The following is a 16,945-nucleotide window of genomic DNA, read 5'->3' as shown; positions in this document are numbered from 1 at the left end:
GTCTCAGTCTTTTCTGAATGATAAACCTAATGAAAAGGCAGGTGGCAACACTGAAGCTTGGGGAAGGAGTGCTCAGAGGAGAAGGATGTCTTGGGAAGTGTGCTGCACTAGATGTCATGCCAGGCGAGCCTCAGGCCCACCCATGCGGCCTTAGCAACTTTGGGGACAAGTCAGGTACCCTCCTTGTGCCTTTAGTTCCTTCTAGTGCTGTTGGGAACAAGATTGGCTGTTGGAGCCAATCTTGGAGGGCCTTTTCAGTGTAGATATTATATGATTATTCAAGTAAATTAGAGAGAAACTTAGAAATTATAATTTTTCGGCTTACCTTTTTCTTTATTAAACTGAATTTAGAATATACTGCTAGCATTTTTATATTTATATTAAACTTATTTAAATTATGTTTATTATAATGGAGTGACATTTGGAAGACTGTACAAATAATAGAATAAAAAAGAAGCTTTAAAATATTTCAGGGCTGGGCGTGGTGGCTCATGCCTGTAATCCCAGCACTTCGGGAGGCTGAGGTGGGCGGATCGCTTGAGGTCAGGAGTTCGAGACCAGCCTGGCCAACATGGCAAAACCGTGTCTCTACTAAAAATACAAAAATTAGCTGGGCATGGTGGCGCCCTGTAATTCCAGCCACGTGGGAGGCTGAGGCAGGAGAATTGCTTGAACCTGGGAGGCAGAAGTTGCAGTGAGCCGAGATCGAGCCATTGCATTCCAGTCTGGGTGACAGAGTGAAACTCCATCTCAAAACAAAACACATTTCAGAGCCATCTGAAAACATAATGTTATAGATATTTAATTAATAAAAGAGAATAAATATTTTGAGATACATATGATTGAACGGTTACAGTTTCTTCTTTTAAAGTACTTCTGTATAATTTTTATAACTACATTTTCAATGGGTTTTTCTGTTTCCTGATATTTGCTGTTACATGTCTTTCTGTCATATATAGTAAATAGATCATTTAAGAATGTTGCTGTTCTTTAATAAAATACTTAGGATTAATTGGAAAATATTTTTAAACTTTTCTTATGGGAACATAAGTCACCTCAACCCTCTGCTGTCCTTTCTGAGCCTGCTTAGTGGAGCATTGTTTTTGCTCTTCTGCTGGCATTTTAGAGAATGGTGTAGGCAAAGCTCCCTTTATAAAAGCACTGGCCATCTCATCTTTTGAACACGCACGTGGCTGCTCTTTCCTTATTTTGCACCAAATTAGCTTTGAAAGCGCTACCCTCTGCTAACACCACTGGACTCTCACTGCGGAGTATAACGATGTTTGTGTTTTGATTAGTTTGTCCCCACCTTGCTTTCTGCTAATCAGAAAAACATGAATGAATAACATTTAAATTTTATATCTAGAAAAACTTGAAAGCCATTTTTAGGGTCTCTCCTGGAGCCCCGTTGGATCAGCCCAGCCCCTGCACAGATCATGTCTCCATCTTCTTATCCTTCACGTGGGCTCTACCTGCAGAATTGTATGGTGTGTTATGAGCCTGACATGTAGATAGGGTCTCAGTTGAAAAGAATTGGATTGTCCTTACTCTGTGCTCCTCATGAAGACAGGAAAATGCTTGTTTTAGGAAGAGTTTCCAGAAGCACTGAGGTATATGTCATCTTAAACAGAATCTTAAATCCTTGAGCAGGTTAATTATTTGGGAATTCTTATAACTATTTCAGTTAACAAAGCTTTTAGCAGAGCAAAAGGTATTTGAGGCATAGTCAGGTATTCCTCCTGCAGTGAGAGTCATCCAGCCGGGCTCTTACTTTTAAATCAGCCGCAGAATCAGGTTTCAGAGATGTTTTTTAGAGTTTATTGTTAGGTAGTGATGAGATGCGGTGTTAGGCACCTATTCATGTCATGAGTAGAAATGACTGGGGGTGGAAATGGGGATTCTGTGGCAGTTAAACATTACTTTTCTACATTTAAATATTTTTATTGCATGCATGCATTTTTCTTAAAAAAAGGTGTGTAAATATTTTGTTACTAGAATAAAGCCTTCTTGCCATCTTATCCTTAAGTGTAACATTTCTAGTCTGCCGCTTTAACCCTTAAAAATGAAACACTACCAATCAATCTTTCTAGTCTGCATGTAATTGCCTAAAGCTAAAATAAAGCTTTTTCTCAGCCAGTTACAGTAAAAATGAGTTAATATATTGGCAACAGAATAACCATCAGCAATCAGCCGTTAGCTGTTTACTAATGAACTCCCAGATGAATAAAAAAATTTCAGAATCAGTGTTTTACTTCAGGCTGTACATGAACTTAACACTTCAGATGTAGGAAAAGCAACTTACACAAATAAATACTAGTGCTTCATCTCAATAAACTGCAGATTTGGAAAATGTTTAGAGCTCACTTGTAGATCCATGTTTTAATAGTAAATATGATTTTGGGTGACATCAGTAAAGCCCATTCTTGCAATTAATCTTACATTGAATTTTATGGTTTGATTTTATTTAAAAACAATTGCTGACACTGCTAAGTCTTATAGAAATTTTGAATCTGAAGAATAGGTTCTTTTCCAGTGAATTACAACTGTGTTTGAGAAGAAGAATGAGGTGTGAAAGAGTAGGGCCCTACAAAGTATTGGGAACAATGGAGAAGAATTGGCTTATGGAAAGAAAAATACTTTTTTTTTCAGACTAGGCTAATAGGTTTATAAAAGACTGATATTCACACTCTTATTCTTCAGTTCTAATGTCATAATAAGATGATGTCAAAGCACAGAATAAAAATGTGTCACAAAAGTATAATAAAATTGTGGAACATAAAATTGTCACTGTAGTGTAGTAAAAAAATTACATTACATACTTTAGGGAATGCAAATAGTTTTAAAAAAGAAACTGTCAAGTTATGACATGAGATGAGAAAGAATACTGTCAATCTATTGATGGTTCATATGTAACAACAGAGAAGATAGCTTCAATGATTCACAGATTCAATGTACTGTGTGTATTTTAGACTACAGGAGAACACATGCCTTCTTGATTTTTAATTTATCCTGCTTAGAGATAGTGAAGATTGAGAACTACTGAAGTCGGAACTCAGGAAGTAGTAAAATGGCAGTAGAAACGAAACAGCATTGGGTTTTCAGTAGAGTCAAGTAGTAGTTAAAAATAACAGTTGTAGAATTTTTTCCTCTGCCCAGAATTGATTCTCGTAGATTCACAACAGAAAGGCTGGGAAGGACTGTCAGAGCGTCAGATCAGTCTCCTGATTACTAGGAAAGTGCTGAGCGGAGGCCACCCATGGCCTCATCATGTGTCACCTTGGTGGGTGGAGGGAGCAGGTGTCGGATTCAGATTTCTGGTTTTTTTTAAGGACAGGGTCTTGCTCTATCACTCAAACTAGAGGCTGGAGTGCAGTGACAATCTCATAGGTCACTCCAGCTTCAGACTTCTGGGCTCAAGTGAGCCTCTTGCCTCAGTTTCCCCAGTCTCTGGGATTACAGGTGTGCACCATCACCCCCAGGTCTCTGCTTTTTGGCTAGTGCTATTTCTCCTGTGACAAAAAATGTCCATGATACTGAAGAGTAACCAACAAATACACACACCTCCCCCCCTTTTTTTAAATACTCACAGTTGTGTCAAAAAGTTAAGTCATATCTGAGTGTGTGATATGGTTCAAGGTCAAATAAGGGGATCCAGGAATTTATTTTCTCTTTGTATATTATTCAGCCATGCTAATTAACTCACCAGCAAAATAAGGCAGGCGTCTATGTCCTTTAGGTGATATGTACGCTGAACTAATGTATTATCATGTGTGTGTTTCGAGAGAGAGAAGTTAAGTGCTTTATTTTCTTTTTTTCTGTACAGGTTTCAGCAAGCAGATGGTGGAAATTCTTCACAAACATAATATTCAGTTTAGCAGTTTTGATATCTTCTCAGATGAAGAGGTTCGACAGGGACTCAAAGCCTATTCCAATTGGCCTACCTATCCTCAGCTCTACGTTTCTGGAGAGCTCATAGGAGGACTTGATATAATTAAGGTTAGAATTGAGAAGTCTGTGCTTCGTAAAGAAATTCCATTTAGAGCATACTTTTTAAAATGTTGTGATAAATCTAAGATACAGATTTCTTATGAATCTATATTTACTAATAAGAACCTGCAATGAATGCACAGTATTTCTGATTAGTTGATTGATCAGTAATCTGTGTTATGGTATGATCAAGGAGATTTATGTTATAATTTTTTCGTAAAACTGACATGTGCTTATTTTAGGAGCTAGAAGCATCTGAAGAACTAGATACAATTTGTCCCAAAGCTCCCAAATTAGAGGAAAGGTAAGTGTTTTAGAAGGTTTCAAATAGCCTATCATTTAATATGTTAAAAATATTTTAAAGTCCTCAGGTTTTGCATTGCTCTTTCTGTGTAGAAATCAAGGATTTGGTATTTGTGTGCCAGAGGTCATAATTGTTTAGTCACATTAGCCATGCAAACTTTGGCAAATCTAATTTGTATTGGAGAAATTTTAGCACCAACTTAATGATCATGTGGAGGATCTTCTTTGCTTTTATAGAAATGTCATTGTTTCTGTGGAACAACCAAATTTTGCTTACCTCTCTGCATTTCAGAGCCAGGGTCCAGTTGTTTTGTCACTGCTCCTTGGCGTAACCTCAGCACACTCGTGTTTTCCTGGGTGCAGCCTTGGTGACTGCTGTGGGTGCTGCCCCAACGCCAGAGCACTGAGTGACAAGTGGTGAGTGTGAAAAGCTCATCACCTCGCAGCAAGCTTTGGGCACTTCTCATGGCCTTTCTAGACCACGAGAACTTACACGAACAGATTTTGGAGCTGTGAAACATGTATTTGTTTTATCAAGGATCTCACTTGGCTTTTAGAGAAGTTCTCTTACAGAAATGTTGGACTTTGTTGTGTAAGGCAACTTAATGAGATTTTTATTGCAGTAAATGTGAATTAATATAGAACTTTAAAAAGGAATTTATTATATCAGCAATCAGCCATTCATAGTTGGGGCTGGAGATTGTAAGATAAACTTTCCTTTGGTAATTTTTTTTTTGTCATGTAACATCTTGAGAATTTCTAAAAGTGTTTAATAATAATAAATACATTTGTCTGTTGTTAATAATTTCTATAAACAGTGTTCATTCCACGTATGTCAGGCTGATCTTTGAGTGCCGCATTCTGTCCTGTGGTTTGTACCATTTCCTGTGTTGTTCATGAGAAAATGATGCTCCTCATCCCTTTGTTGACTCTGGGCGTCTTCATGTGTGGTTCTTGCCTGTAGCCTGGTGATGCCCTTGGCCCATGGAGGCTGTGTGGTCTCCAAAGACAGCCATGTTTTTTATATGCTTGTATTTGCTGTTCAGTTGATTTTTCTTTTCTGCTGAGTACACTTGCTGCTGTTAATGGCCTTGTCTCCATCAGACTCCATTTTCCTAATGTGCTGCTTCTAAATCTGTGCTTGCAGACACCAAAAGGTAACTGGCTAGAATTATGTAGGAAGTAAACTTCAGCTTATTTTGAGTAATAATTTAAAGGGCTCCTAGTGAGCAGAGTGCAGGAAGTGGAGTTCATGGACTTGTGACGTGTATTTTGGCAGTACATTGTGAGCTGTGGTTCCCTGTATCCAGGTGGCTGGGTTAGTTGGGTTGTCAGGGTCAGCGTCGTATTCCTATGTCTGTTCCTATTTTTCTCAACTTGAGCTAATCCCACTCGGTTGGCAATGTAAGTGATACAGCTTTCTGCATGATTTATGCATTTCGTTTGGGATGAGTTTATAAGGAGATTTTTGAGCTGTGAATTGGGAGAACATGGTGGCGTGACCCCATAGGGCTTAGGTTCTTTAGTGACCCATTGTCCCAACACTGACTTTTCTTGAGATTTGTGACTAAACTTGTGGCTGTATACAGATAATTAAAATTCCTGACAGCATGTTAGATTATGATGTTTGAAAGACTGTATAAAATATAAAACATAATGTTAAGATGAGAGAATTTGATTTTAGTATCTGGCATTAGTTGATGTTCTGAGATTTAACGCTGTCACCCTGCAGTCCGACCTTGTGAGCTTTACACGTGTACAGTGGTATGCAGCATCATGATGGAAGATGGTGCACACAAGATCTAGTTCTGGAAGTTTTGGATGGGCTTAATATATAGGCCCTTTATTGAACAATTCCTTACTGAATTGGTTATTATTATTATTTTTTTATTACTGTGAGTTGATGGGCTTAAATTGCAACTTGAAGGAACATTCGTTGCCTTAAAAGCCATATTGTGTTTTACAGTGGCTTAGGGAGAGAATGAAATCAAGGAAAATGTCAACGCATTTGCTTGTTCAATACCACTCAAAGCTGTGAACTGTCATCCTGCCATCCCTCAAATATGCATGTTACTCACGAAGCGGAGGAAAAGTGGTGTTGCATAATTGAGCTGAGCCGTTTTATATCAATTTTCTCTCTTTAGGCTCAAAGTGCTGACAAATAAAGCTTCTGTGATGCTCTTTATGAAAGGAAACAAACAGGTAAAGAACTCAAAAATGGTTTTATTTGTAATTTCTTTTGATGTTAACATCTGCAACAAGGGGACAGTTAAATCTCTTTTTCCTAGCTTTAGCTAATGAAGCTGTAGCGGTATCAGGAAGTTATCCAGGCCTTAATTGGTGCTTACGGAGATCAAACAAAGTAATCTACATTTTGCTTGACTTTATCATCAACATCTCAGTGGGGTGCATTTCTTTCTACTGCCAAACTTTGTCAGCTAACGTGGTCAACACTGTTAACACTTTACTGGTTGTATGAGTTGTTATTTCATTATCCTTTGTTTGAGTTTGTGGACTGTTGGAGCGTGCAGCTGAGTCACTGGACTTCCTGAATGCAGGGAAGCTGGTCGTGCTTGGGTTTGCACCCCTAGATTGTCCTTTTGTGACAGTGGAGGAGCAAACCCTGGCTGTAGCAGGTGTGCTCTGTGTGTGTTTGATGAATGAGTGAAATGGTCAGCAATTCTCATTTGTAATGGGATGGGTCTTGTAGCTTTCTGATGCAAGTACATATTGATTGTGCGTCATTTTGAATATCAAGTTTGATAGATTACTTCCACCAATAGTTTGAGCAGAACTAATTTTCTTTCAGATTGAGTCCAGAGTGGTAATTTCCAGAAACCAGCCATACACATTTATATCATATTTTGTAGTTTTCATAGCAATTGAACTTCTACTTAATTCTCAATCAGTTGTTGAAGTAGGCAGGGTTGGACAGACTTTGGCCTATTTTAGAGATAAAGAAACCAAAGCTTTGAAAGGTGAGGCTGTTGGAATAAAGAAACTGCCTCACTTGTTAGCGAGATGCACCGGGCAAGTGACACAGAGAACCACTTTGCTCATTGGGAAAGGGACACAGTACTTCACAGGGCAGACTCTGGTTGCCATAACTAGTGTGTAAGTTAACATAACTAGTATAATGAAGCTAATTAGTTGACATAACTGGTTAATATAATTAGGTAATGAAAGTAACAGTAACAAAGAAAATGTTAATATAAATTTCAGCATGTTGGAAACATTAGGTTAGGGCCTATATTCTTTGATTTTGGTTGAGTGTATTGAAACAATAGAGGAAGTTAATAATTCCTAGTAATGACAAAGTGACATTTTTTCTTATTCTCGGTAATTGTTTAAGTGGATATTTATTCTCAAAACTGTTTTTTTTCTGGAAACCTAGAAGGTATTAATACATTTTGGAAACAGTGTTATTAGGGCTATTAAAATGTTTACATGGTACCATATCTTTTCCACAAGATTGCTGGAATTTGGAGTCCTGTGGCATGAAAAAAGCTTAAGATTTTCATAAACTCAAAAAAGTGTTAGTATTCTGTAATGTAAAAATAAATGAGGCTGGGTGTGGTAGCTCATGCCTGTAATTCCAGCACTTTGGGAGGCCAAGGCAGGTGGATCCCGAGGTCAAGAGATCGAGAACATCCTGGCTAACATGGTGAAACCCCATCTTTACTAAAAATACAAAAAATTTGCTGGGCGTGGTGGTGCGCGCCTATAGTCCCAGCTGCTCGGGAGGCTGAGGCAGGAGAATCGCTTGAACCTGGGAGGTGGATGTTGCAGTGAGCTGAGATCGCACTCCAGCCTGGGGACAGAGTGAGACTCCATCTCAAAAAATAAATAAATAAATAAATAAATAAATAAAAGAAAAAGAAAAATGGGAGTCAGAATCCAGTTGGAAATGGAAAAATAATTGTCATAATCATTGCAAAAAGACTAAGTGAGTTAAGATCATTTTGCATGAGTGAAGTAAAGAATGAACTGAAATCTCTGTAGAAAATCTAGGTTTCACTTAGAGGAACTTTTTGACCACAGAGATTATAAACTTGGAACACATGTCATCTCAAGTGGTTACAAACCAAAGGAAGTCTGTGGGTCACTTGTGCATGGGTTGACGTGTACATGGGTTCATACTTGAAGAGGGGATGAGCAGAAGCTCTGGGAGCTGAGTGAAAGTAGTGGCAGCTATGCTGGACAAGTGCTGTGCTGGTTGACAAGAGTATTAGGTACAACCATGCTGCTTGGGTCATATAAAAATTGTAATCTTTGCAAATTTTTTTTCATTTAGGAAGCAAAATGTGGATTCAGCAAACAAATTCTGGAAATATTAAATAGTACTGGGTATGTAAATGTTGTTTTCAAATGGTGTATTAAAAAAATTCCAACCTGGCCAGGCGTAGTGGCTCACGTATATAATCCTAACATTTTGGGGGGCTGAGGCAGGAATATTGCTTGAGCCCAGGTGTTTGAGACCAGCCTAGACAACATAGTGAGACCCCATCTCCACAAAAAATAAAAAAATTAGCCAGGCATGGTCACATACATCTGTGGTCCCAGCTACTTGAGAGACTGAGGTGGGAGGATCACTGGAGTCTTGGAGGGTGAGGCCGTAGTGAGCCGTGATTGCACCACTGCACTCAGCCTGGGTGACAGAGCAAGACCCTGTCTCAAAAAAAAAGAAAAAATATTTCAACTTTTCAGTTCTGCCACTGATGCTTTTCAGTTGTAATGTCTATTTCCATAAATATCTGTACTTTCTTTATTTTTTGCTGTATTGTTTTATGAATGCCTTAACTTAGATCAAAATAGTATTTTCTGGCCAGTGTCAGCCTATTAGTAACATAAAGGAGGTCCTTAGGCAACCTTTGGAATAACTATTTGTCTACTTTCCCAGAGGAAAGTGTATAACTGAGTCCTCACCATGCATAAAGATATTTCAGGGGAATATATTATAGGTAGTTTTAAATTTTTCCCAAATATCCTAGTTGCTAAACAATACAGAAAGCTGAGGGGCGCATATTAAGGTCCATTACCTGGATCCTTGAGGTAGCGCAAGTTAAACTGCAGTGCTCCTGGTTTTGATGTGCTCAGTGGTGAAGCTGTCAGGTATAACATTGCCATTGATTTTTGTGGTTAAAAACAAAAGCACTTATTTGGAGATATACAGCACATGTTCTGTAGGGTTTGTCAGATATTTTTGTTTATTTCTCATTTCATGATTGCATCTTTTAAAAATCATGTATTCTGACTGTAGCTTTAAATAAATTACTTTAAAGTATATCTTTGATATACTTCAAAGATCTATTCAAAATAGTTGAATAGCACAGGTTGAATACAATTTCAAGGACATAAAAAGAATATGGGGCCAGGCACAGTGGCTTACACCTGTAATCCCAGCACTTTGGGAGGCCGAGGTGGGTGGATCACTTGAGGTCAGGAGTTCGAGACCAGCTTGGCGAACATGCTGAAACCCCGCCTCTACTAAAAATACAACAATTAGCCGGGTGTGGTGGCGCACGCCTATAATCCCAGCCACTCAGGAGGCTGAGGCCTGGAGAATCACTTGAGTCTAGGAGGTGGAGGTTTCAGTGAGCTGAAACCACGCCACTACACTCCAGCCTGGGTGACAATGAGACTCTGTCTCAAAAAAAAAGATGTGGTTTTTTTTTAGATTATTATGACATTTTATAGAGGCAAGTATAGTCAGTTTATTGTAATTGTAACTTCAAGCCTGTTCCTTTCTTCACCCCTGCCCTGGGCCATACAGTGGGGGCTGGCTTGTTTTTGGTCATTTTTGATTTTCCCCTTTCTTTGTCGACCCTCTGCTGCAGCTCCACAGTGAGACACACACAGTCCATCCCTCTCTAGCGGCACCAGGTTCCTCAGGTGTCTTCTGAGCCGACACACTGGGCCTGACCCAGCTCATGTCTTTGGTGGAACATCTTGGTAACTTGGCTTTCTATCCCGTATCTGTCTAATCTCCATTGTATTGAAAGCACCCTGTTGTCGCAGAGAGCAGGAGGATGCTTTGGGAGAGAATGACCTCCCAGCTCCGGACTTGCTAAGCATGATTGACCCTAGGATGAGTGAGGCCATCCAGGACCTTAGCTTCTTTTAACGTGAACAGACCATGCTCTTGCTGGGAGTCAAAAGTATGTGGAGAAAACTCCTTTTTACTTTTTCTCATTTCTTATCTTGTCCTTTAGTAGCCAAAATACACATGCATGAGTGGCTGAGAACCAAGTGTATACTGAGGTTTGAAAGGTACCCTTTATGAATAACTTTTAGGAAGTGTGTTGGCTGTTAGGACTCCACATACATACTCTTGGGCCCAGTGCTTCCTGGATCCTTTATGAATAGTTGTATAACTCATTGTTTTTATCACAGTATTAAGAGATCTGCCACCTTTAGTTAGTTCAACTTGAACAAAGGCTTACATTGGGGTTTTTAAAAAGCATTAGGTTTACATTGGGGTCTTTTTTTGTTCTTCTTTCAAACATTCCTTTTTTGGTAATTGCTTCTGATTTATCCCGTCATTTAGTTTTTTTGACTGTTCCCTGCACCATAGACAGTTTCCTTGGGAACTTGTTTACTAAATAAGATTTCCCTATGATGGTTTCAGTTTTATGGAAAGTCTAGTGTTTTTTTACATGTAGCATTTTCTTTGGCCACCTTTGGGAATTGCACCTGTACCCTCAGGCACCCTGCAAGGATTTAGGCATACATGCATGCTAATACCTGACCACCTAACGGTGAAATCGCTCTGAGTAGGTACAGTTGGATATTCATGCAGTGATTTTTCATTCTTTGTACAAGTAATGTTCATCGTACGGTATAAAGCCACAAAGCTTTCATTGGCCTTTTGTACATTAAAAACAGCACCCTCTCTGAAATAAGTTTAAGTGTGGAAAACATGTCTCTTGGCTAAGGTGGAGGGAGCTGGCAGTGTGGTTGTCATCCGGCTGCTGAGCCCTCCAGCCTCTGTCCACGAGCACTACTACATCCTGCTCCATGGGCAGCTTCCAGGAGGTTAAGAAGCAGCAGCCTGGGGTGGGTTAGATATTAGAAGTGGGTGAGAGTGTTCAGTTAATGAAGGCTCGTGCAGATGGGGGTGTGGGTCTGACCCAGGGGTTGGCAAGTTGCAGCTGGCTGCCCATTTTTGTAAATAAAGTTATATTGGCACATAGCCACATCCCTTCATTTATACCTTGTCTGTGGCTGCTTTTATGCTGCCCAGCAGAACTGAGCAGTTGCAGCAGAGACTGTCTGGCCTGTAAAGCCTGAAGTGTTTACTGTCACACTCTTTAAGAAGAAGTTTGCCCACCCCTGGTCTAACCCAATATTGTCCGGAGAAAAATCCAGATAAAGTTGTGTGTTGGAATGACTGTGTAGTACCAGATTAAGAAGTAAAATCATTTCCATTGGTCTGTAGTACATTTTGTTAGCAATGAAACGGTTTTCTTGATTATTTTAAAAACATCAAATGCATAGAGGTTTTACAATTTGATTTAACTGTATTTCTAGTTAAAATGTCTTCTCTTTTTTGCAGTGTTGAATATGAAACATTCGATATATTGGAGGATGAAGAAGTAAGTTCTGTGTTTGATGTTTCACCCTTGTCTTAGCTTTAATCATAAGGGCCTGATAGGATGCTTTCAGGATTCCTGTTGTTTCTTTAGGTTCGGCAAGGATTAAAAGCTTACTCAAATTGGCCAACATACCCTCAGCTGTATGTGAAAGGGGAGCTGGTGGGAGGATTGGATATTGTGAAGGTAAGGCCAGTTCCTCTGCTGTTCTAAAGAACGGAAAAGATTTTGGTATGTTTAAAAATAATTTCATATTGAATGGAAACTTGAGAGTTGTTTTTGACTCCTGTTTCCAGCCTGACTCTCAGACATTTCTAGACCAGTATCACTGTTTCTGTATGCATGAGTATCCTGCCATTCTCACTGTCCCCACGCGGCAGCCTGTTCTCACTTCCACCTTAACTAACCATTGCATCTCCTTTCTGTGGGGCGATCTTCCCTGTCACTCAGGGTCCTTGTTAGATCCTGCTTCAGCTCCCAGCCAACAAATTATTTCTTCTTGCCTTACTTACCTGCCCTTGGGTGCATGGAGTGACAGCAGTGTGAGGCCTGTGGCCCAGTGCTGCCTATCCTTGCCACAGAGGCCGAAGATCACTGCCCCTGGTCCCCCGAAAGAAAAAATGTAGGTCCCTTTTTGGTTTTCAGATGCTTGGAAATCTGTTATCTGTTAGATTGTGTTTTAGATAAGACACCATTTCTTATGTATCTTGAGTCCTTCCTGATGCTTTGTGTATTTTAGGAGTTCAGTAAATGGTTGTTGGATGGATAAGTGACTTCTTGATTGAGTTTTAAATGGATGTTACTTTGCATGTATTTAATGTCTAGAATTTAGGGCAAGCCCACCAACTAGCACCTGTGTGCTCCGTAGCTCTTTGATTAGCCCAAAACAATGAACAGAAGCTGTAGCTTTAATATCTACACACAGGCCCCACTGCATCCCAGGCCCACTGTGGGCATGGTGGCATCGAGGAGGGTGGTAGCCGGTTGGGTATAGAGAGGAGCTAGACAGGAATGCTGGGCAGGAATGCCAGGTTCTGCTCAGGGACATGAACAAAACTGCCCCGAAAAGTGGGCTGCTGACTGCCCTCAGGCCTTCCTCTTGCCTCAATCCATTAGAGAATTTTCTCTGAGGTCAGATCTTCGACTTTTTATGTGGAAAACAAATAGCAAGTAGTACTACTTCCAGTTATGTTGTAAAATAAAAGTTTTTTTGTTTTTTTGTTTTTTAAAATTTTTTTTTTTGAGACAGAGTGTCACTCTTGTTCCCTGCTGGAGTGCAATGGTGCAATCTCGGCTCACTGCAGCCTCTGCCTCCCAGGTTCATGTGATTCTCCTGCCTCAGCCCCCTGAGTAGCTGGGATTACAGGCACTGCCACCACGCCCCACTAATTTTTGTATTTTTAGTAGAGATGGGGTTTCACCATGTTGGCCAGGCTGGTCTTGAACTGCTGACCTCAGATGATCTGCCCGCCTTGGCCTCCCAAAGTGCTGGGATTACAGGCATGAGCCACTGTGCCCGGCCAAAATAAAAGTTTTTAACACGTGCTTTTGTAAAGTGAAGCACTAGCCTACCACTGAAATGACATCAGCACTTTGGACCAATATGTTTTATAAAAACAAAGCTTGAGTTCCATTGACGCAGAGGCTGTTTTTGTCCTTCGGTGGCCTCTGTGTAGGTTTTGTTTCCTGTGGAGTTCCAGGTTTGATATATTCTTAAACAAGCCAGTGAGACATTTTTCCTGGGGAATGGTCTCACTCCTGGAGGGAAAAATTTTTAAGACTATAGCTCTTGAATAGCCCTGAAGCAGCAAAAACAGATCTGCATTTGTTTCTTCCCTCCCTCCCTCCCTCCCTCTCTCTCTCCCTCTCCCCCTCTCCCTCTCTCCCTCTCTCTCTCTGTGTATATATATATATATATAATCTTATTTTTGTAAGACACAAACAGTACTCGAAACCCCAAATACTCTTGAGCCTGTTCTTGTCTGAGTGTTTTATAGCCTGTACCTTAGCCATTGGTAACTCTTGGGAAGATACAATCAATAAATCTCATTTAATTCTAAAGCTAAGCTGTGTGGGTAACTTCTTTTTAGTTATATAACAGAGTGTTATATGATTTTTTATGTTCACATGCTAAGAACATATACATTTGAAATGTGTGATATTGTTAACGTTTTTCCTTGAGAAGATACATGGAATAGCTCTTACGATGCCATTTTGATCTGTTTCTTGCAGAATGCAGTTCTTCATGTTCAGTTCAATTAAAAGATGTTTGAAATGGTCTAATCTGGCTGGCCTCTTTGGAGCAATGAGCGTTTGTTTTGTTGAATGAGGGACTGGATAATGATTTAGTTACTCAGGGGCCAATCTAGTGTCCTGAGAAAATTGTGAGTTGTTATTGCCTCTGAAGAGTAAACGGTTCACTACTGCTGTTGCAGAATGTTTGGTCTTAAGACAGTTTGTTGAGAGAGATTTAGAAGATTTGGTTAGGTTTAGACGTTCCACCTGCCGGCTCACGTTAGCAGCGGTGAGGATGGTGAGGACTGCCTTATTTGGCACACTCCCAATGTTCAGGCACACTGCTTTGGTGCTTTAAGAGGCTGCTTCACGTAATCTCCCAAGCAGCCTCAGAGAGCAGAATTCTTCTCAGTCAGTAGTTGAGGAAACAGAGACATGGAGAGGTCAGGTGAATTGTCCACCATCCCATAACTAGTAAGCCATTGAGTCCAGATTCCACTTGAGGGCCACCTGCCATTGCCCACTCAGCTGCGTGGTCCTCTCCGTGCCTTCTTGAGTGTGTGCTCAGAAAAGTCCTGCTGGGTCACTTGGAGGGGCAGGGTGTCTGCTCGTTGAATAGGTAGAAGAAGATCCCTAGACATGACTGAAAGCCGTCTGGGTTTTGTGTGACAGCATCATTCCTATTTGAATTTCATCCAGAGAGGAGGTCATATGGATTTTAATGGTTTTATTGATTGATGTTTATGCTGTTCAGTGATAACCTGAAATGTTATATCATATTAAATGTTTCTTTATACCAGAAAATCTTATTTATCACATCTCTCCTTTCAAACTTGGTGTCTATAGTTCAGATTTTAAATCTGAAAAACGGGCACAAGGAGCATGGCGCCTGTACTGCAGTTCCAGTCAACCTAGTGGTAGCTCTTTTGATGCCATGTCTGTTTCTGAATTGTTAGGTCTTTTTAATGGTTTCTGCCTTTCCCTGTTACTGGTACTCTAGCTTTTCCTGAGGCAGAGATGTATTCCCAGGTTGGGTTTCAATAGCAAAGCCTGATTCCTCTCTGTGAGTGGAAGAACGGGAGGGGAACAAGCATCACATTTGAGTAGACTTTTAACGTCACACTGCTTTTTTTTTTTTTCTTTTTTTTGAGACAGAGTCTCACTCTGTCACCCAGGCTGGAGTGCAGTGGTGCAGTCTTGGCTCTTGGGTCACTGCACCCTCCACCTTCTGGGTTCAAGCAATTTTCATGCCTCGGCCTCTTAAGTAGCTAGAATTACAGGCACATGCCACCACGCCCACCTGGCTCATTTTTTTTTTTAATAGAGATGGGTTTTGTCATGTTGGCCAGGCTGGCTTTGAACTCCTGACTTCAAGTGATCTGCCCCCTCGGCCTCTCAAAGTGCTGGGATTATAGGTGTGAGCCACTGCGCCCAGCCACATTACTTCATTTTTCAGCCTTGAAAGTCACTTGATTTATTTTCCTTATTTATTGCTATAGTTTAAATAGGGGGCTTCATTGGCTCCAGTTGCTGCGTTTCCTAATACTAAACAAGCTGTTGGTTTTAGGATACCTTAACTTCATTTATTTATTTATGAATGAATGAATGAATGAGATGGAGTCTCGCTGTAGCCCAGGCTGGAGTGCAATGGCATGATCTTGGCTCACTACAACCTCCACCTCCCGGGTTCAAGAGATTCTCCCTGTCTCAGCCTCCTGTGTAGCTGGGATTACAGGTGCCCACCACCATGCCCAGCTGATTTTTGTATTTTTAGTAGAGACGGGGTTTCACCATGTTGGCCAGGCTGTTCTCCAACTCCTGACCTCAGGTGATCTGCCCTCCTCGGCCTCCCAAAGTGCTGGGGTTACAGGCATGAGCCACTGCACCCAGCCTTATTTATTTATTTTTTAAGAGACAGATTTCACCATGTTGGTCAGGCTGGTCTTGAACTCCTGGCCTCAAGCTGTCTGCCCGCCTTGGCCTCCCAAAGTGCTGGGATTACATTTGTGAGCCACCACACTTGGCCAAGAATACCTTGTTAATTTTTTAACCTGACAGTGTATTCAGGGTTTATGGCTCATTTAGTTTGAGAGTGTTAAGAGACTGGAGTTTTAATCCAATAGGTGTTTCTTTTGGTTCTCAAATATACATACAAGCTGTGATTGTTTAGATGTTTCCATCTTGTTATGTATGCATATACATATTATTATTGTTGTTTTTTATTTTTAGGAACTGAAAGAAAATGGTGAATTGCTGCCTATACTGAGAGGAGAAAATTAATAAATCTTAAACTTGGTGCCCAACTATTGTAAGAAATATTTAATTACATTGGGAGCAGTTCATGATTTAGTCCTCAGAAATGGACTAGGAATAGAAAATTCCTGCTTACTCAGTTACATGTTTTGTGTATTTCACAATGTCGTGCTAAATAAATGTATGTTACATTTTTTTCCCACCAAAAATAGAATGCAATAAACATCTTCAAATTATGAACAATAAGTGTATGAAAAAAGTGTATCTTTACAGCAATATTAAACATACAGCTACTATAATTAACCCACCTTAAATCTCTTTTTCTTAGTACATGAGTATCTTCTAGCAGTTAAGAAAGGCAGTCTTCAGAAAATGGAGAACTGTGGCGGAATGCAGTACACAACAGTATTTAGGACAACTCCTTTGCCGACACAATGGCTCCCCTCGCTGGTGAAAGATCTCTTTACAGCTTAGGAAAAACAACGGAAATTAGTTTCTGATGTCATTGCTGAGCTTGGCACTGGTTAAATTGCAGAGGCAGTGTAGGATGTCTGCAGGTTTACAGACTCATTTCA

The 16,945-nt window shown here is 40.2% G+C and overlaps 1 protein-coding gene across 2 annotated transcripts in view; it reads left to right on the top strand.

Annotated features, from left to right (window-relative positions):
- GLRX3 (glutaredoxin 3) overlaps nucleotides 1–16,616 on the top strand; it is a 43,037-nt gene extending 26,421 nt beyond the window's left edge. The window contains exons 5-11 of one of the 2 annotated variants that reach the window (XM_032174987.2): nucleotides 3,824–3,996; nucleotides 4,230–4,291; nucleotides 6,435–6,492; nucleotides 8,585–8,637; nucleotides 11,846–11,885; nucleotides 11,976–12,068; nucleotides 16,347–16,616. In XM_032174987.2, the coding sequence (XP_032030878.1) occupies nucleotides 3,824–3,996; nucleotides 4,230–4,291; nucleotides 6,435–6,492; nucleotides 8,585–8,637; nucleotides 11,846–11,885; nucleotides 11,976–12,068; nucleotides 16,347–16,397 (530 nt within the window). In that variant the 3' untranslated portion in view covers nucleotides 16,398–16,616. Of the gene's footprint in view, nucleotides 1–3,823; nucleotides 3,997–4,229; nucleotides 4,292–6,434; nucleotides 6,493–8,584; nucleotides 8,638–10,127; nucleotides 11,790–11,845; nucleotides 11,886–11,975; nucleotides 12,069–16,346 lie in introns of those variants that run through there. The other variant, XM_058435891.1, reaches the window with a different exon arrangement.
- Nucleotides 16,617–16,945: the final 329 nt, after the last annotated feature.

Source organism: Hylobates moloch, unplaced genomic scaffold (assembly GCF_009828535.3).
Source record: "Hylobates moloch isolate HMO894 unplaced genomic scaffold, HMol_V3 SCAFFOLD_3, whole genome shotgun sequence".
Taxonomy (NCBI): Eukaryota; Metazoa; Chordata; class Mammalia; order Primates; family Hylobatidae; genus Hylobates; species Hylobates moloch.
Note: the sequence above shows the minus strand (reverse complement) of the source record. Positions and strands in the feature narration are given on the sequence as shown.